This window comes from Mytilus californianus, unplaced genomic scaffold (assembly GCF_021869535.1).
Source record: "Mytilus californianus isolate M0D057914Y unplaced genomic scaffold, xbMytCali1.0.p SCAF_5, whole genome shotgun sequence".
NCBI classification, from domain to species: Eukaryota; Metazoa; Mollusca; class Bivalvia; order Mytilida; family Mytilidae; genus Mytilus; species Mytilus californianus.
This window is the reverse complement of record NW_026262701.1, coordinates 5,178,082-5,200,446: the sequence shown is the minus strand read 5'-3', so window position 1 is coordinate 5,200,446 and position 22,365 is coordinate 5,178,082. Positions and strand designations below refer to the sequence as shown.

Here is a 22,365-nt window from a genome sequence, read left to right as displayed (position 1 = left end):
CTACCATTACCTTTAGGAGGTATTATTGATATACAAGGTCATCTTCCTAAAGTTAGAATTGTCCACGTCTCTACCATTACCTTTAGGAGGTATTATTGATATACAAGGTCATCTTCCTAAAGTTAGAAATGTCCATGTCTCTACCATTACCTTTAGGAGGTATTATTGATATACAAGGTCATCTTCCTAAAGTTAGAAATGTCCATGTCTCTACCATTACCTTTAGGAGGTATTATTGACATAGAAGGTCATCTTCCTAAAGTTAGCATTGTCCATGTCTCTACCATTACCTTTAGGAGGTATTATTGATATACAAGGTCATCTTCCTAAAGTTAGAATTGTCCATGTCTCTATCATTACCTTGAGGAGGTATTATTGATATACAAGGTCATCTCCCTAAAGTTAGAATTGTCCATGTCTCTATCATTACCTTGAGGAGGTATTATTGATATACAAAGTCATCTTCCTAAAGTTAGAAATGTCCATGTCTCTACCATTACCTTTAGGAGGTATTATTGATATACAAGGTCATCTTCCTAAAGTTAAAATTGTTCATGTCTCTATCATTACCTTGAGGAGGTATTATTGATATACAAGGTCATCTTCCTAAAGTTAGAATTGTCCATGTCTCTATCATTACCTTGAGGAGGTATTATTGATATACAAGGTCATCTTCCTAAGGTTAGAATTGTCCATGTCTCTATCATTACCTTTAGGAGGTATTATTGACATAGAAGGTCATCTTCCTAAAGTTAGAAATGTCCATGTCTCTACCATTACCTTTAGGAGGTATTATTGATATACAAGGTCATCTTCCTAAAGTTAGAATTGTCCATGTCTCTACCATTACCTTTAGGAGGTATTATTGATACAGGGAAATGTGTGTGTGTGTTGTCTTTTGACAAAAACATCTGTATGCACAGATTATTATAATTTATTTTCAAATAAAATGCTCCGCAGGGCGCAGCTTGATACGACCGCAGAGGTCGAACCCCTGAACAGTTGGGGCAAGTATGGACACAACATTCAAGCTTGATACAGCTCTGAATTTGGATTGTGATTAAATATTTGACACAGCATAGGTTTCTGACACAGAATGAATGTGGTCTAAGAACTTAAAAATTTTAAATTGGACATTCACCTATTATGGTCCAATATCCAAAATCTAAATACATGGTTAGATTCAGCATATCAAAGAACCCCAAGAATTCAATTTTTGATGAAATCAAACAAAGTTTAATTTTGGACCCTTTTGACCTCAATGTGGACAAAGTTGATAACGGGGCCCAAAAATCAAAAATCTAAATACATGGTTAGATTCAGCATATCAAAAAACCCCATATATTCAATTTTTGTTGAAATCAAACAAAGTTTAATTTTGGACCCCGATTTGGACCAACTTGAAAACTGGGCCCATAATCAAAAATCTAAATACATGTTTAGATTCAGCATATCAAAGAACCCTAAGAATTCAATTTTTGTTAAAATCAAACTTAGTTTAATTTTGGACCCTTTGGACCTTAATGTAGACCAATTTGAAAACGGAACCAAAAATTAAGAATCTAAATACACAGTTAGATTCGTCATATCAACCAAAGAACCCCAATAATTCAATTTTTGATGAAATCAAACAAAGTTTAATTTTGGACCCTTTGGACCTCAATGTGGACCAATTTAAAAACGGGGCCCAAAATCCAAAAACTTAATACACAGTTAGATTCAGCATATTAAAGAACCCCAAGAATTCAAGAAGAAAACCCCATTGAAATTGGTCAAGAAATAAGCAATTTATACGAAGTATCTTCTTTTGCACAATACTGTGCAATTGAATATTTCTTGCTATTGCGCAATACTGCACAATTGACAATTTCTTGCTATTGCGCAATATTGTGCTATTGGATATTTCTTGCTATTGCGCAATACTGTGCAATTGAAGATTTCTTGCTATTGCGCAATACTGTGCAATTGAAGATTTCTTGCTATTGTGCAATACTGTGCAATTGAAAATTTCTTGCTATTGCACAATACTAATTATATATAAATTTACACATCCTGTTTGGTGTGTATCTCCTACCATATCATTATTATTTGCTTTTAAATATTAATCAGAAATAACCAACTTAAAATGGAAAATTTTAAAAGAAAAAAAAAAGGAAAAAAAAAAAAATCCCCCCCCAATTTTTTTTAACCCCCTTATGATTCATCACCCCCCAAACTCAATCCCAGCCTTCCCTTTGTGGTATGGTACCTTGCAGTACAATTTCAGAGAGATCCATACACTTGAACACAAGTTATTGTCTGGAAAATAGAAAAATGTGTTTTTTGGCCCCTTTTTGGCTCCCAATTCCCAAACATTTTGGGCAATTACCCCCAAACTCAATTCCAGCTTTCCCTTTGTGATATGGAACCTTGTAGTACAATTTCAGAAATATCCAAACACTTACACACAAGTTATTGTCATGAAACTAGAAAAATGCTTGTTTTTTGCCCCTTTTTTGGCCCCTAATTCCTAAAATTTTCAGGCAATTACCCCCAAAATCAATCCCAGCATTCCCTGTGTGATATGGAACCTTGTGGTACAATTTCAGAGAGATCCATACACTTGAACACAAGTTATTGTCTGGAAACTAGAAAAATGCTTATTTTTGGCCCCTTTTTGGCCCCTTATTCCTAAACGTTTCGGGCAATTACCCCCAAACTCAATTCCAGCTTTCCCTTTGTGATATGGAACCTTGTAGTACAATTTCAGAAAGATCCATACACTTTCACACAAGTTATTGTCATGAAACTAGAAAAATGCTTGTTTTTTGCCCCTTTTTTTGCCCCTAATTCCTAATATTTTGAGGCAATTACCCCCAAAATCAATCCCAGCATTCCCTTTGTGATATGGAACCTTGTGGTACAATGTCAGAGAGATCCATACACTAACACACAAGTAATGTCTGGAAGTTACAAAAATGCTCATTTTTGGCCCCTTTTTGGCCCCTAATTCCTTAACTGTACCATAACCCCCAAAATCAATCCCAACCTTCCTTTTGTGGTATTGAACCTTATGGTAAAATTTCATAGAGATCCATTCACTTAAACTAAAGTTAGAGTGCGAAAACCAATGTGTCTTCGGACGACGCCAGACGACGCCGACGACGACGACGCCAACGTCATACCAATATACGACCGCAAAAATTTTTGCGGTCGTATAAAAACTTCATTTGAACCAATATGTGTGGACCATTTTTTCTTGGAACATGGGAATTTAGTTGTAACTTTATCTATAGCAACTTAAGGAATCATTATGTACTGAAATACATTTTTAATTAACCTGACCTTTTTCAGAACAGGTCTTGATAAAGTAGAAATAGAATTAACCACATGCAAGATGGATTGGCGTTTTAATGTCATGTAGTAAATATTACATGTTTTTCTGGATGATAACATGTTGATGTGATATTAATATGAACCCTGCTTTGTATTTATAGACTGACACACTGAGCAAGATTTTTCATGTGCTACCAAGTACCAGTCCACAGGAAGACATCGCACTTTTACCCAAAGATATAATTCTGACTCAAAGCCAAACAGATTTTGCTTTTACTCCTATGTGCTTGGCACAATCAAGAAAACTGGTTAAACATGCATGGTTCAAATATAACAATTGGCTATTTTCAGCTGGAAGTTTTTCATATCATTCATGATAAAGATTACTTAAATATTGTACAATTTCAGTCTTATTTTCATGTCCCTCCAGAACTTTCTGCCCAATGTAAAAGTTGAAAATCTGCTAGTATTGGTCCTTTGTTTGGCTTCCATTTTACCCAAATTTCAGACTTAGATAACAAATCTAATCAAGAAAACTATCCAGTACATCTTATTTAATCTTCCTTTTATGACATGTGATTACTTAGGAGAAACTCAAATCAATTAAATAAACACTTTTAAAAACTTGTAAACATTTACAATGAATCATGTCTGTCATCTAAAGCTATGATAAATGTGTCCTGTACATTCATCAATACGTTGTTAAATATTCATACAGCCCATGTTTTACAGTGCATCTATAATCAAATTTCAATAGTGCACATATAAATGACAGATATACCAATTGGCTATTGGTTTGGTGTTGAGTTAGTTTTTGTCTGGGTAGAGAACTTAAAGAGTACGTAATGGGAGTATCCCAATCAGCGATATCTTGGAGAAGAGTGTTATCTATTAATAGGAGTCTCCCGGTCAGTGCCACACTGACATCTGTCAATAATTTCTAGAAGAGAATATCATACCGTCATACTGGTGGCCCAAAATTAGTGGCTAAATCTCACTGAATTTACCAATAAACTGGTATATAAGAAATTAAAGGAAAAGTGCTTCCTCAAATTAACTCATAAGGAAAGGCAATCTGCCTTGTATAGTTGAACTTTTCTAATTCTTTAAAAATAATTATAAGACTTCAAACTTTTCCCCCCAGATCTAATAAGAAGTGATACACAATCCAGGTTACAGGAATAACTACATATATCTGGTTTACCATTTAGTTTTCTGATACATTTATAACTGATCAAAGATGAACAATCATCAAATTTAAGAATGATTCTAAAAGAAAAATGGCTTTATCCAATATGTCCAATGGACTTCGAAATGATGACTGACAGATCAGTCAAATATAAATATAGCTGGTAAGATTATCATTCTGAAAGTTTTACAGGACAAATGTACTCTTACAAACTTGCAGTTTTGGGGAATGAGTGGTCTATATAGCCTTGAACTTCAAGAAATGCCACGATTATAAGTTGTTTTTCCCTTCACTAACTTGTTTGTATGTCTGTGTCCAACTTCAATGGAAATGTATACTTAGTAGGTAATATCATGAACAATAAAAGACAAAAATAGGTTGTATCAGTTACAACAGATCCCACATGATCTATATAGATATATAGCACATTAAACCATGTTAATGTGACCTCTATATTTTAGATGCTATCACTATATACTTTCCAATAAATTTCACCCTTTTATAATCTAGTGCAATAACATTAATCAATAGAGATTAATCATAGAAGAATGTTGTGGTTAAGGCACCATTTAATGACATATTGAAGTTTTTATGGATGTTGAAGATCAAACAACATATTTTTACAACTTGGTATTAGCTAGCCATTACCATTCCCTAAACAATGAGAAGGTATAATATACAATTATAATTAACTGTTCACACTGAGATATGTCTTGCATGTAGGTAGTTTAAAACCATGCAAAACTATAAGTCAATGAACCATGACTGAGGGTAAAGAGCCAAATAATCTTTGTATACAAGAGATGTGTCAATGCTAAATACAACTGCATGCATACAAAATGACATTGACTAAGAGACTAATTTACCAAGAGAACCACATTTATCTAAGCAGGAAATATAAAGAATAAAAAAAAAAAAAATTTGATGCAGCAATTTCATGAAATGGTATGTGGCGTCACTGGAAGGAAATGTATTGTATTTGTTTAAATAAACTGATAAAAGAGAGTAGAAAAATACCAAAGGGACATAAGAGAGTAAAAAGAACATATATGTTTGAAACTAAATAATTTCACCAAGCACATTTGCACTAAGTTTTCTGAGCTGTTTATATATAATACCATAATATATGGATAATAAATAGCATTATGTCCAATATTTTCCAAAAAGTTGTCAGATGTGGTCTGTTGTACAGTCCAATATTTTTTGGTAGTTCCTACATGCATTATCCTTTTAATGTACTTGTATTACGAAATAATTTCAATTAATGGACATATAGTCTATTTCTGTGTTTAGATTAGTGGACAACTAGAATGTCCAGGATAAACTATTAACCTTAGATAAACATCTTATCACAATCAAATGCACTGCAAGTCAAATCTGGATTTCTTGAAATTCTTATTCAAACAAAATTGCCAAATATATATTGAACACACTTTTCATTAAATAATTGTTTCACTGAGGAAGTACATATAATGTGCAAGCAAGTATCTAAGCAAAATTTGTCATTAGTGCACTTACTAACTTTCTACATTATATGTGTTATCAAATTAAGAAATTATATTTATTAAAGGAAGTGTTATTTTTAACTATCAGTAAATCAAAGGAAATTTTCTAAACTTCATGGAAGAATAATTTAAGGATGTCTTGTTTGTGCTCCATAATGTAAACAACTCAGAAAAATAAACAATAACAGTCTAATAGAATACACTTTTGATAAACAAAGATTATTTTTCCTTAGGTAAAAAAATATTTCAACCATGATCAATATCTAAATATTATGAAATTGTCATGACTCTGGCTGAAAGTATATACATCAGTTACTATAAATAGAAACAAAAGGTATATAACCTGTAGATCATACAGGTACAACATAAGTGACCACTGAACAAGAGTGGCCCTGAGAATTTAAAAGGTCAAACTGTTATACATGTACAGAGGATATGTAACTTGTATTACAAATGTACAGGTACATGTAGCCACAATTTGTGAACAGGTTTACCTTTGTGACATACCTACAAATGTATCTACAATATTTGGGTCAATGAGGCATGGCATAGGCCTTTATATTTCTGTTGTTTACAGGACATTTCTACTGTTATATAATATTTAAATTAAATGTATTTTTATTTTGCATTTGCATACAATATCATTTTAAAATAGAGTTATATATGCCCTGTTCTGTCAAACTGATTAAAATGATATACATTTGATTTATTGAAAACAGATAAAAATAATACCAACTAAATATTGGAAGAATGATTTTACATTGTCAACTCTAATAGTGGGTAAAAATAAACTGTTGACACAGAGATATGTCTCGCCTGAAGGCATAAAATTCAGAAAAAGACAATCTGATGGACAGCAACATTGCAGCTGATTGCTAATTAATTCAAAGTTGTTGGACCAACTAGTGGGTAGGGCCTTGAAATGGTTGACAAACTGAGATATACAGACAGCAATGTAACTTTACAGAAAATATTGTCTATTGTTAGTAGTTCCTATCAAACTAACTTAATTAGAAAACTTAACATTGAAAATTGTTAATTGATTGAAAGTCACTGGATCATGACCTAGGGGACAAAGCCTTCAAATAGTCGTCAAACTGATATGTACTGATAGTAATGCATCTTTATAGAAAATATCATTGATTTATCGCAAGTAGTTTCTATCAATCTAACTTAAGCAGAAAACTTAACATTTAAAATTTTTTAAATCAGATAGGCATGAAGACTAAAAATCATCTGACACTTCAATTTCTCTTTGCGAAAAAACAAAACAAAATGCCTACCTACCTACCCACTGTCTCTACCTTTGGGTAGGGTTTGGGCAAACCAAAATATACTAAGTGTGGCCTAATTAGTTCAAAGTGAGACACTGGCCTATGGCCTAGGGAGCAGGGCTTCAAAATAGTCATCAAACTGATATGTACTGATAGTAATCCAACTTCATACAAAATATCATTGATCTATCACAAGTAGTTCCCATCAAACAAACTTAAGCAGAAAACTTAACATTGAAAATGGTTAATTAATTTAAAGTCACTGGACCATGGCCTAGGGGGCAGGGCCTCAAAATTGTTGTCAAACTGATATGTACTGATAGTAATGCATCTTCATACAAAATATCAATGATCTATTACAAGTAGTTCCTATCAAACTAACTTAAGCAGAAAACTTAACAATTGTTGACGCCATCACTGCAGCTGGAAAAGCAATCCATATGTCCCGCTAGGAGAGATAAAAACTCTAGAAATGATATATTGTAATGACACTTGTTCATAGTTGAAGACTGTACGGCTACAATTTACATCACATCATGATACCTACTTTTTTTCTTGGATTCTTCAGGCAGAGTCCTGTAAATGGGCCATTTCCTAATAAGATTTATTTCAAAATCATGTATAGTTGTCAATTAACCATGCCAATTACCCAAATAATTTTGTCTCCTATAAATTGACCATTCAAATCTTTTAATACCCAATAGTATAGATACATTTATATTGAACTTTATCACTTTGGTTAGCCAAAGCTCTAGATCATATATGTAACATGTAGCTAAGTTCTAGATCACATATGGTTAGCTAAAGTTCTACATCACATACATTTGTACACACATATGTTGAGCCAAAGTTTTAGATCGTGTAATGGTGAGCTAAAATTTTAGATGATGGATGGTTTGATAAAGTTCTAATCACAGGTGGTTAGCCAAAGTTTTAGATCATATATCATATATGATCTAAAACCATTTGGCTAACCATATATTTAATGTATTGCTGTGGTTATTATGGTTAGCTAAAGTTCTAGATCACATATGGTTAGCTAAATCTCTATTTCACATAAGCTATAGTTCTAGATCATGTATGGTTAGCTTAAGTCCTAGATCATGTATGTATGGTTAGCCAAATGGTTTCACATACCAAATAGCAAAAGTTCTATATTTAACCTAAGGCTATAACATATTGACATCCAAAACGTCTCATGTACATACATAATGTACATATCAACAGCATAGTCTTAAACACAAACTTATGGTTAAAGGTCTAACAGTTTCACTCACTGATTTTCACAACTGTCACAAATGGACACCTAAGGTTCTATCACTAATCAATATTAAAATAAAAAAATAAGGAGATGTGCTACATGTATGATTGCCAATGAGACAACTATCCACCAAAGTTCAAATGAAGTGGAAGTACTTAAGCAATTATAGGCAACCGTACAGCCTTCAACAATGAGGAAAACCCATACTGTGTGATCGGCTATAAAAGGCCCTGACTAAAAAATATGAAACAATTCAATTGCGAAAACTAACGGCCTAATTTATTACAAAACAAATATGACAGACATGAACCAACGACAACCACTAAACTACAGGCTCCTGACTTGGGACAGGCACATAAAGAATGTGGGGGGGGGGGGGGGGTTTAACATGTTTGTGAGCACTCAATCATCTCCCTAACCTGGGACAGTGGTGTAGCAGTACAACATAAGAATAAACTATAATAAAATGCTCCGCTGGGGCGCAGCTTGATACGACCGCAGAGGTCGAACCCTGAACAGTTGGGGCAACTATGGACACAACATTCAAGCTTGATACAGCACTGAATTTGGATTGTAATTAAATATTTGACACAGCATAGGTTTCTGACACAGAATGAAAGTGGTCTAAAAACTTAAAAATTTTTAATTTAACTTTTCAATCCATATCATAATTATTTGCTTTTATATATAAATCAGAAATAACCAATTTAAAATGGAAAATTTTAAAGAAAAAAAAGGAAAAAAAAATCCCCTCCAATTTTTTTGAACCTCCTTATGATTCATCACCCCCAAACTCAATCCCAGCCTTCCCTTTGTGGTATGGTAACTTCCAGTACCATTTCAGAGAGATCCATACACTTGAACACAAGTTATTGTCTGGAAACTAGAAAAATGCTTATTTTTGGCCCCTTATTCCTAAACTTTTTGGGCAATTACCCCCAAACTCAATTCCAGCTTTCCCTTTGTGATATGGAACCTTGTAGTACAATTTCATAAAGATCCATACACTTACACACAAGTTATTGTCATGAAACTAGAAAAATGCTTGTTTTTTGCCCCTTTTTGGCCCCTAATTCCTAAAATTTTCAGGCAATTACCCCCAAAATCAATCCCAGCATTCCCTTTGTGATATGGAACCTTGTGATACAATGTCAGAGAGATCCATAGACTTACACACAAGTTATTGTCATGAAACTAGAAAAATGCTTGTTTTTTACCCCTTTTTGGCCCCTAATTCCTAAAATTTGGAGGCAATAATTTACCCCCAAAATCAATCCCAGCATTCCTTTTGTGATATGGAACCTTGTGGTACAATGTCAGAGAGATCCATACACTTACACACAAGTTATTGTCTGGAAACTAGAATAAACAGCTGCGCCATGAGTGCATGATACGCCCGTCGTCTTGTGTGTGAATTTTTATGCAATAATCATAAATCGTTTTTGAGATACGGCGCGACATGTGAAAACCCCCCCTTAAAAAAAAAAAATAATCAATATCTCAAAAATAAAATTTTGAATCAAAACCAAAAAGTATACAGATCTTTAGAATAATATAACTAAGAAGTGTGTAAAATTTTAAGCAATAATCATAAATCGTTTTTGAGATAAGGCGCGACATGTGAAAAACCCCTCCCCCTTTTTTAACAAAATACTCAATATCTCTAAAATTAAATTTTGAATCATCACCAAAAAGTATACAGATCTTAAGATTAATATTACTAAGAAGTGTGTAAAGTTTTAAGCAATAATCATAAATTGTTTTTGAGATACGGCGCGACATGTGAAAAAAAACACACACCTGTTTTAGTTACTAAGTCCCGTAACTCAAAAAGTTTTAATATTATTTTCACCAAAAAGTATACAGATCGTTTGACCATCATAAGAAACAACTATTTAAGTTTCATGTAATTTGGATAAGTCATTCTCAAGTTACGGTGCAACATGTTTACGCCAGACAGACAGATGGACAGACGGACAGACAGACAGACAAACGGACAGACAGACAGACGGACGCCGGACATTTGTATACCATACCGGTAATATGTCCCGTCAAAAATTTGCAGCGTATAAAAATGCTAGTTTTTGGCCCCTTTTTGGCCCTTAATTCCTAAACTGTTGGTCCAATAACCCCTAAAATCAATCCCTGCCTTCCTTTTATGGTATTGAACCTTATGGTAAAATTTCATTGAGATCCATTCACTTAAACTAAAGTTAGAGTGCGAAAACTAATGTGTCTTTGGACGACGACGACGCCAATGTCATACCAATATACGACCACAAAAATTTGCTTGCGGTCGTATAAAAATCAGTTAAAAAGGCTTAACTCATCAGATGGATACAAATAGAAATACATCTAACAAAAACAAAGAGTGGACGTGGACGGGTACTTATACATCCACACAACAAAAAGACACTAAGTACAGATCTGAGAGTACTCTCAGTTACTGGCAGCTAGTTCAAAGCCAATAACAACTAATAAAACAAATCCTGTATCTAACATTGTCTAAGTCATGTATCTAACATTGTCTAAGTCATGTATCTAAGTCATGTATCTAACATTGTCTAAGTCATGTATCTAAGTCATGTATCTAACATTGTCTAAGTCATGTATCTAACATTATCTAAGTCATGTATCTAAGTCATGTATCTAACATTATCTAAGTCATGTATCTAAGTCATGTATCTAACATTATCTAAGTCATGTATCTAGATTTCAAAAATATTTTCATTAATGATTTTGTAAACTAGATGAGTTTCAACAATTCATCTATGAAAATCCCCTGTTAGTCATAATATACACATTAATCAATAATTTGTCATTATTTTCAATAAATTTATCTACAAACATCATATTTTCATTGCATCATTTAGCTTAATGAATGATGGTTTACAAATAGTAAAAAGAAAATTATTATACATGTATATATATACATGTAGAGGGGCTGTAGTGTTCTCCCTACAAATTTCTTATTGCACTTTAAAATACCATTTTCTTTCTCGTTATTATAGTATCATATATCCCTAACACAAGCTATACGAAAATCATTTCAGATAGTAAACAATATATATATCACATTACCATGATGCTGAAGGGCCCTATGGAGAACACTGGTCATACTAAATTACATCTGATCTGCACTGGATAACAAACGATTACCTCAAATTACATATATATATGTCTCATCTCAAATGAAGCCCAATAATGTAAGATCTGCGAATCTACGTTCTTCCCTTAGCGGGATTCGAACCCTTGCATCTGAAACATCATGGCCCGTCCAGTGCCCTAGGCAGGGTTGGCAAAAACCCGGGTTTTATGAGTATTGCCTAGCCCACTGTTTTACCAGGTACTACTGGGCAATACTGGGTAATATGAAATACTGGCCTGTATTCAACGAGGATTCAATGATTATTAATCACTGATTAATCACAAATCAAATACATTAAAGATATCTATAATAAAATGTTCCGCTGGGCGCAGCTTGATACAACCGCAGAGGTCGAACCCTGAACAGTTGGGGCAAGTATGGACACAACACTCAAGCTTGATGCAGCTCTGAATTTGGATTGTGATTAAATATTTGACACAGCATAGGTTTCTGACACAGAATGAATGTGGTCTAAGAACTTAAAAATTTTTAATTTACCTATTATGTTCCAATATCCAAAATCTAAATACATACACGGTTAGATTCAGCATATCAAAGAACCCCAAGAATTCAATTTTTGTTAAAATCAAATTTAGTTTAATTTTAGACCCTTTGGACTTTATAATGTAGACCAATTTGAAAACGGGACCAAAAATTAAGAATCTAAATACACGGTTAGATTCAGCATATCAAAGAACCCCAATATTTCAATTTTTGATGAAATCAAACCATATCATTATTATTTGCTTTTATATGTAAATAAAAAATAACCAACTTAAAATGGAAAGTTTTAAAGAAAAAGAAAAAGGAAAAAAAGGAAAAAATTCCTAAACATTTAGGGCAATTACCCCCAAAATCAATCCCAGCCTTCCCTTTGTGGTATGGTACCTTGCAGTACAATTTCAGAGAGATCCATACACTTGAACACAAGTTATTGTCTGGAAACTAGAAAAATGCTTATTTTTGGCCCCTTATTCCTTAACGTTTTGGGCAATTACCCCCAAACTCAATTCCAGCTTTCCATTTGTGATATGGAACCTTGTAGTACAATTTCAGAAAGATCCATACACTTACACACAAGTTATTGTCAGGAAACTAGAAAAATGCTTGTTTTTTGCCCCTTTTTCTGCCCTAATTCCTAAAATTTTGAGGCAATTACCCCCAAAATCAATCCAAGCATTCCCTTTGTGATATGGAACCTTGTGGTACAATGTCAGAGAGATCCATACACTAACACATTAGTTATTGTCTGGAAGTTACAAAAATGCTTATTTTTGGCCCCTAATTCCTTAACTGTTTGTACCATAACCCCCAAAATCAATCCCAACCTTCCTTTTGTGGTATTAAACCTTATGGTAAAATTTCATAGAGATCCATTCACTTAAACTTAAGTTATTGTGTGAAAACCTATGTGTCTTCAACAACGACGATGCCAACGTCATACCAATATACGATTTGCGGTCGTATAAAAATAAGACAGTATTCTAATTTATAAGTTCACTTGTTTTGAGACTCTTATTATAAAGTGTATAAATGTAAGAAAGTATCGTTCCAGCAACTCTATGACAAGTGTACATCAAGACAAATTTATAAGACAAATGTGAAAAGCTTTTCTCAATAATCCTCCTAATAAACTATTAATTTGCCATTCTGTCTAAATTAGTCAAACTGTTAACATAAATCCAAAGAATTCATTTTGGTTTTTGTTTAAATATAAATTTAACTAATATTTTTAAAGAATGAACAATTATATATAAGGAAAATAACTTTTAAACAATTTTAGTTCATTGCTAAAAATGTTTACTAAATTTTAGCATATTTATATGTACATCACTAATTAATAAGTAATTAGTCAGATTATAACACAGATTTGTTTATATAACAATAATCAGCCTTTACATTTCTATAAGTGTTCATGACATGTCCCCTAATGGTTTTTATTTAGCAATATGATTGCATAACAATTAAAATTTACAATTCACTTAAAAACTGCAATAAAATGATTTTTTCAAAGTTTGGATTATTGAAACAAAGCTTGGAAATTAACAAGGTATCCAAAAATGTGCAAAACTTGTATTCTGCCTTCATAGAATTTATAGTGGAGAAAGGAAGTAATTGAATTTTCAATCTTCTAGAAATGACTTTGAATGGTTATCTTAATAAAATGTAAATATTTAGCTATAATACTATGAATCTGCAACAAGTCTTTACTATTCTGTGTATAAAAAAGGCTGAAAAATTATATTGCCCAGTATTACCTGTTTCTGTTAGTATTGCCTAGCCCGGGAAAACCTGAACCCAGGTTTTTCCACCCGGGTAATACTTTGCCAACCCTGGCCCTAGGCCACTCGACCAATTAGGCTATATAAAAATATAGCTTTCATTAGTCGAGTAATGCCTTTCCCTCTTCAGCTTTATCTAGGGTTGTAACACAGTACATGATGAATAGTTGCAAGTTGATGGTATACCTTGCAGATGAGCTGTTTTTGTCTGTTGTAAAGGATGACTTACCATGCCATCACATTATATAGGTCTAAATATGTGACAACTTTTCGACGGACATTCTCCATGGGATAAATATGTGACAACTTTTCGACGGACATTCTCCATGGGATAACCTGTGGTTATACGTGGCTAACACAATAATTTATGTTTACTTCGTCTTAAATTTAGCCCAACAATGTTAGATGTGCAAATTTGCGTTAGCTAATTTTTGGTATTCCCTCAGCAGGATTTGAATCCCTGCATCTTAGACATTGTGGCAACACATCCTGCACTGTGTACAGCTCCCGACGAGGTAGGGCATTACTCTACTATTGAAAGCTATATTTTATATAGCCTAGTTGGTCAAGTGGTCTAGGGCCTTCCAATGATTCTTTCTATCAATCAAATTTGTCCTTCATATTAATTCTAAATAACTGATTTTTCTTGAGATTTTCAACTATACAGTTTTTAAGCAGTTGCTGAACCATGAAATTTTGGTCAAGGATATTAAACATACACACATGACAAATGGAAACTTCAGAAGATGTGACAGTGTGTGAAAATGAGGATTTTTCATTCCAAAAATGTGGTATCATAAAGGACTCTCCTAAATTAACTTCATTGTGAAAAATGTATTAAACAATTTTGACTGCAACAAAAATATTGTGTCCATGACAAAGCAAATTAAGACAGTTGGTCTTTGGATAAATCTCATTTCTTATTTTGATAACTTACCCATCCCTGCCTTTACTGATGATCTTGATTTCAAAATAATATATCCCACATGATGCAGGTATTGGATGTGTTGCTCTCACACTGGCAGCATCTTTGGCAGCTTTTCCTATCCCTTTGAAAATCAAATTAAAAATGTAGAAAATCAACACTCAAATGTGGTGAATTGTGAACACAATTTAAGACAAAAAGTAAATTGAAAAATCATACATTTTAAAAAGGACAAAAATATGGTCATAAGTTGATTTTAAGAATCAGCATATTTATTACCATATCTGAATAATAATTATAATGTACAAGTAAATGTAAGAAAGAAATGATAAACCATAGTTTCGAATTTCCAAACATGTCAAACAAACAGCATTTTCTATCTATTCACTTTGATCATGTTGATTCAGATTTGGTGAGTCTTCTGATCATTTCTAAACAAAAATCAGCAAAATATTGCAAGATACGTATTAATTTTTAGCAAGTTTTTTTTAACAATTACAGTTACATGAAAACCATAAAGCATTTATGACAGCTTTTTTTAATCTAGAAAACAAATACCAGGAAGGGCCTAATTTGCACATTTTTGTATCATACACACAATCGAACAATCAATACAGATGCAATCAAAGCAATTTATATAATATATATATGTTCCTGGGGTATCAAATTTCATGGATTTTGTGTTACAAGTGAAACTAAGTTAAAAAGTAAGTGCAGAACAAAATAAATATTTTCTTGATGAGTAAGTAAAAACCTTTCCTACTTGAGATTCATTTTTTCATCCCCACAGAAGATGATGAAGCAAACAAATACCAGAAATTGTTGAAACTGCCCACTAAGTTGCACAGTTTAAAAAAACTATTGTTATGCAGATAGCAATTGTCCTCAATCAATACAATAAACACAATTATTATCTGGGGGAACATTTCAAGGATTTTCTTAACTGAAGTGTGGTATGATTGCCAATGAGAAAAATACCCACCAGACCAAAGGACTAGGATGTATATATGTAACATTGTACAATGTGCTTTCATGTCGATCCGGCCCCACGTCGATCCGGCCCAAGTCGATCCGGCCCACGTCGATCCGGCCCAACGTCGATCCGGCCCATATTTAAAGTCGATCCGGCCCAATAAAAAAATATATTTATAAGGAATAAAAATAAAGATATATATTGATTGTAATTCATAAATGTTTATGAATTTTATTATAATGTAAAAGGTGTACGGTAAAAAAAAAAAGGCCGTTGACAAATATTTTCTTTAGATGAGTTTAAAACAACTATGTTGATTATGTTTTCATTACAAGTTTTCAAGTTTATTGGGTATAATTATAATAAAAACGTATATAATTGAATTTAGTACAATCAACAGACATCAACATTAATCAGCAGTAATTAGCATTTTCTTTCAATCAGTTGACTGTGATCTTAACAAGTCTTTCATCCTGTGTAATAACAAAAAGTCACATACACAACGGTACAAGCCGATCCCCAAGCTGATACATGTATACAAACTTTGTTTTTGTTTTAAGTTCTTAAAACTTCTCTAGGAATATCTAGGGAAAATAGAATTAAATAAACAAAATAAAACAGGAAGATTGGTCAGTTTCGAGGCAAGTGCGTCTGGTAGATGAACAGAGTCTTGCCCGTTGGTAACGCACCAAGTATCAACGGTCACAGGGACGCCTCTCTTCACTATGGGAGCAACTTCAAGACGGTACCATCACCACCTCCTTCTTCCTTCGTGCCGTCGTACACATGTACGACATTCATGTGCCAGACCCAGAACCAGAAGAAGACACTGACAGCGAGTGATTTAATTGACATTGAGTGAACTGTATGACTTGTATTATGTTAGTGCATATGTGGCTACAATCTATATGTTTATATAACATTTATTTATTAAATGCTTAATAAGTATTCTTTATGTTTAGAATAATATAGTGCGTTTGTTCTTGGTGAGCTAATCAAATTGAACAATTATAGTGCTGTTAGTTGTTCTATATATTATATATGTACTGCGTATGCCCGGATAGTTATTGTATATGTTATTGTAGTGCTGCAAGTGTGATCCCTTTTATATTATGTAAGTGACAGTGTAACTGTTAGTGTAAATGCTTTAAGAGTTATATATATTTATGTGAGTGTCAGAGATAGTGTGTTTGTTAGTGTGTATGAATTTATTGTTATATTATAGTAGTGCTGATATTATATTTTAGAGAGTGAACATGTGCATTCAGTGTAACTATTTTGTTATTATCTTGCAATAAAGAATAATGGATACTCATATATAACTTGTTTTTTATCTACATACAACTATTCAAAATATTGTCAACTTTAAAAAATATATTGACTATATTCGATATTACAAAAAAAAACATGTGTTATAGAAGCCTTTGATGTTACCTGAAAAAAAATACAATTAATTATTATAAGACATAATACCAAACAAAAGATCAAACTATAAAGACCTTGTTGATTACGTAACTTTAATCAATCAGGATTTGATTGAATTAAGTGATTACGAGTGGCATTACCTTAGTTTACAATCAGTAGACAATTGTTGAATAAACAATTAAACCAACTAGTATCTCAATTGTTTGTAAAACAATTGAAAGGTCTTTCCTGTAAAAGTGATGTTTTCGTAATGTACTTTTTACGACCTTTCATTTGATATACGACAAGCATAACTTCTGAAACTTTTCGCATTTTACACTTAATGACCCCATCCGCCTTAATTTTCGAGATCGGAAGTATGATACATGTAATGTAGACTTGATGATCTTTCATTTGATATGCGACAAGGCCATGTTCTAGAAAGTTTTATTTTAGCACTTAATAACCCCATCCAACTCATTTACTTTTAAGAATTATCTTGATGTAACTTTTGAACAGACGGTCGGACATTTTTGAGCTTAATGTATACAATGTAGAGCTCGTCGAGAGGAACATTTTATACGCAGTATGTATGCAGCAAACTCTTAACGTTTTCTTAATATGTAAGCTTGAAATTGCAGCGTAATTTTTTTTTTGCACTCAGTGACCTTTGTCCTTGGGTGTAAGTTAAAGGTCACATGAATTAAAGATTATTGGTGAAGGTCCCAAGTCTCTACGACTTCCGGTTCTCGAAACAGAATTTTTCAAAAAATGTGTATAATTTTTCAAGAGAAATAACTCCTTATAAGGGTAAATAACAAAATAATTGTTTATGTTTATTAACATTGCCAACTGTTCTTGTATATGCTGCCATTTTCAAATCAATTCTATTTCTAATACTTTTAAAGAAAAATGCAACTAAAAGAAATTGCTTCAAGGGGACATAACTCTCAAAGGGGATGATGAAATCATACGCAGCCTCATATGGTAATACATCTTGATGAGATCTACCTATTGTTTACATAAAGTCATGATATCTTTAAAAACAACGACGGGGGGCCATGTCGAAAAAACCCAATAAAAGTGAGATAACTTCGAAAGGGGATGATGAAATCCTTAACAGGGACATCTGGTAATACTTCATGATGAGGTCTATCGATGGTCCATATTTGGTCTTGATAACTTCAACAGAAACGGGGGGCGGTCATGTAAAAAAAAATGTTGGAAGAAAAAAAAGAGAAAAAAAAAAGAAAAAACATTAGAAAAACAATAAGGTCTTTCCCAACGGAGTGGAAAGACCTTAATTATAGACTAATGATTTGATTAAACAAGTCATTATGATGAGTTAAATTTTATAGGTTCCATTGGACTGTAAATATTAATTTAGCTATTCTGTGTATGAATTAAATAAAATAAAATCGCCATGACATTCAAAGTTATCATGGAAAATAACTTCATATTAACAAGGATTTGTATACAAATCTTTAATATTAATATGTTGAAGCTGCTATACAAACAGACACAATCACACTCATTTTCGTATCGATGTAAAATAATTCTTTGACTGGTACTCCAATACTTCACTTACCTGTTGTCATCCATCAACGATACTTTTTACAAATTCCATTTATACTGTTAAAATTTGTCACAAAATCCTCCAAAGTCAATATAGTTTATTCATATTTTATTATGGGGCCGGATCGACGTAGGGACGGATCGACGTGGGCCGGATCGACTTGGGACGGATCGACTTTGGGCCGGATCGACTTGGGGCCGGATCGGTTTGGGGACGGAACGACCGGATACCTACAATGTAGGTTAGTTCAATAGTTGATAACTAATCTGAAACATTAAATGGACATTAAAATCTAGGAAAAATTTTAGTCTGTAAAGTTAAACACTGTCATATTAGACAAAACATGCTAAAGGTATGATGAACTTTAACGATTGTCATAAAAGAATACATCAGGAGAACAATTAGAATTTACATAAATTATAATATTAAGTCTGGGGCTATTGAAGTGAAAGCAGATCAGACTTATTGTTTACATATTTTTCCTTTTTTTTTTTTAAACAATAATGAACTGGTAAAGGATATAACTATTTGAAAATAAGATAAATCACTGAACAGACAGGGGAAAATCGAATATTTTGATCAGATTGATGAGTTTAATTGCTTCACTGAACTCTCAACAGATGATCAGCTGATCATGTTGACAACTTCGGACTTTCTTTGTTCATTTACCTTCTACAGTTCTATTTAAACAAAGATAATAACTTCTTTGATAGAACAAAAACAAAAATTTTAAATATATTTCCATTCTCTTTTTTCAATAAGTTGTGATTTTACACCTTCCTAAATTACGTTTTCTTTTGTTTATTTACGTTGATTTCGTAAAGTCAACAAAAAGTCGATACCTTTGTAGTGAACCCGAAGGTTATTTTGAGATAATCCGATGCAAGTAAATTTGTCTTTTTGGCTCCAACATTTAGGCAGTGGTGTCTCTTCTTCATTAACTGCTGGATATAAAGATTTTATACGATCTACTGACTCCTGAACACTAGAAATCAGCGATTCAGTGGAACTCGATTCACTTATCGCAGCCATCTTCTTTTCTAGTTAATAAGTTACCCGGATGTGTATTTGGGTTAAGTTAAGGTATGTTATCTAATACATAATTGGGTTTCTATTTTTATTTGTCCAATCAAAACTTCTAAAACATGCGATGATCTTATGTTGTTATTTAACAGTTTCATATCCTCACTGAGAACGCAACCGAAAGAACAATCTTCATGGTTGATTGAACGATTAAGAGCATACGATAAAGAAAAGATCTCTCCTTGATTGTTTTTCTTTCAATTTTGACTTAAAGTCAATTTTGATATGCACAATCGAAATATACAAAGAAAACTACACCTTCGTGACTTACTTTTAATAAGTTTTAAATTTTCATGTTTCATGTAAAAACGCAAACTTTCATTTTTCAAAACATTTTCCGAAAAAAAACCAAAGCTCTGAAAAAAAGACATACTTTCGTCTGTTTTTTTTTAGCAAAGTGTTCAATAAATTATTTTTATAAAAAAAGTTTCTAAGATTAAGTATAACTGTGATAAAAAAAATTGTGAAATCATACAATTATGAGAAATAAAAAGCCGTCGACATTTATTTACCAATAGAAATGTATAAATATATATATATAAGCTACCGTTGATTGTTTGCCTTGAGTTTCTTCTAATTTCTATAAAAGATAAAACATTCCCAAAGTAGTACATAGTCGATTGCAAAAGAAAAATTGAGGGTCCATGTAATCATTAAAATTTTTTTAGCCGTTGAGATTGCCGGGCGGAAAACCTAGTTTGTTTTATTCGAATTACTATCATATATGAATTTACTTATGATAGAAGGTAAACAGTCTTCATTTGCCTAGAAGTTTATGCCCTCCGCAGTATATTTCGGGAGATTAAATCATGTAAATGTTCGTTTTCCTTTGCATATACTATCAAATCCACATAGACCGATTTGATGACGTGATTTGAATTTTCTGCGAATTTTGGATGATTATATCATAATTAAGTAACCGGTTGCGAAAATAACACGTTAAATTTGGATGCATTATTATCCGCCATTGCTAATGTATCGTATGCCCTTAAGAACGTGCGACATCAAATATTTCAAAGTCAAACTAAAAGATTTTTTTAATTTAAACAGAGATATATGTCTCTGATTTAAATAAAAAAAAAATAAGATTTTCAACAACTCAACACAAATGAATCAGCATTTATCACTATATATATAAGTCGTTTATTGTTTTCTGTTTGGTATTAAATTAATATAATTAAGATCCATTGTGTTACATCTGTGATCCGTTTATTTGGCAATCGCCATAGCAGTCAGCAGGGTTTAAGAACATCCGTTGTTCGACCTGCTAGTCAAATGCGTTTTGTAAAAATATACTTTTTCACTTTTTTGGTCTTTTGGAAAATGTTGTTTGTGCTATATTTAGACCCCTCTACAAAGAAATTTGTTTTGCATGCACACGTATAAAAATTGCGGTTTTTATCCAACGCAATCATAGGTTTGAACGTTATTTTCAATTTAGACTTGTTTATATTTTTTCGTTTGGGCTTGAATTATATTTGCCTTCGGGTTTATATGATCCGTTCATCCTATTTCGACTCTTCAAATTTCAAGAGTCAATCCCAAATTGAGGTAAATTATATGGCCTTCCAAATACCGTTTCGATTCCTAACATCACTGAAGAGACATTAATTGTCGAAATCCGGATATGGTGTACAAATTTTTGCACCTCATGCTTGCGGTATACCATCTTTTCCGCAAGTTTATTGTTTTCTGTTTGGTATTAAATTAATATAATTAAAATTCAAACGAGACCGTTTAAACCAGCAAAGTTCCGTTTTGGAAGAAGATCAAATTTTAAAACATGTTAAAAGAGAGTAAATCAAAACAAACGAGAAAAAGACGTTTTAAAAAACAGAAACACTCAGTTCAAGATAATTTAGTTGTAAATCTGTCATCAATAGAACTAACTGACTCTGAAGAAAAACTATTGAGTAAAGGCCTTAATTTCTGTCCAGTTCCAGCAACCGTCAATAATTTACAACTTGAGACAGATGTAGAAGCATTTGCCAGGCGTCTTCGTTTGAAAGAACATTTCCATAGACAACAGAAGAAAAATTTAAAAGAAGCCGGAATGAATGAATCTGATTATGAGAGTGATGAAGGAGACATATGCATCCCAAAATTTAAAAAGAAAAGTACATGGAATCCACCTAAAAGCAAAAACGATAATTTGGAATCATTTATTACATCAGTCAAAGCTGAAGTCAGATCTTCAATCAGTGGTAAACAAATGCGAAATATTTCAAAGTCAGAAAGCCAAGCCATGATAAACTTAAAAGACCGTGATGACATTGTTATCAAACAAGCGGACAAAGGAAGTGCCGTTGTTGTGATGAACAAGGCAGACTACCATCGAAGAAGGGAATCGTCAGCTCTCCAACACTAAATTTTATAAAGAATTAACATGTGATCCAACCAAAGAAATCATCAAAAAAAATAATGACGTCC

General features: G+C 32.7%; 1 protein-coding gene across 1 annotated transcript in view; it reads right to left on the bottom strand.

The window, feature by feature from the left end:
* Positions 1-19,910, bottom strand: part of LOC127702522 (ran-binding protein 9-like) — a 35,032-nt gene extending 15,122 nt beyond the window's left edge. Inside the window, exons 1-2 of the mRNA XM_052206761.1 lie at positions 19,695-19,910; positions 14,912-15,023 (exon numbers count right to left, since the gene is read on the bottom strand). Coding sequence (XP_052062721.1) covers positions 14,912-15,023; positions 19,695-19,884 — 302 coding nt within the window. The 5' untranslated portion in view covers positions 19,885-19,910. The remainder of the gene's footprint in view (positions 1-14,911; positions 15,024-19,694) is intronic.
* Between the last annotated feature and the right edge of the window lie 2,455 nt (positions 19,911-22,365).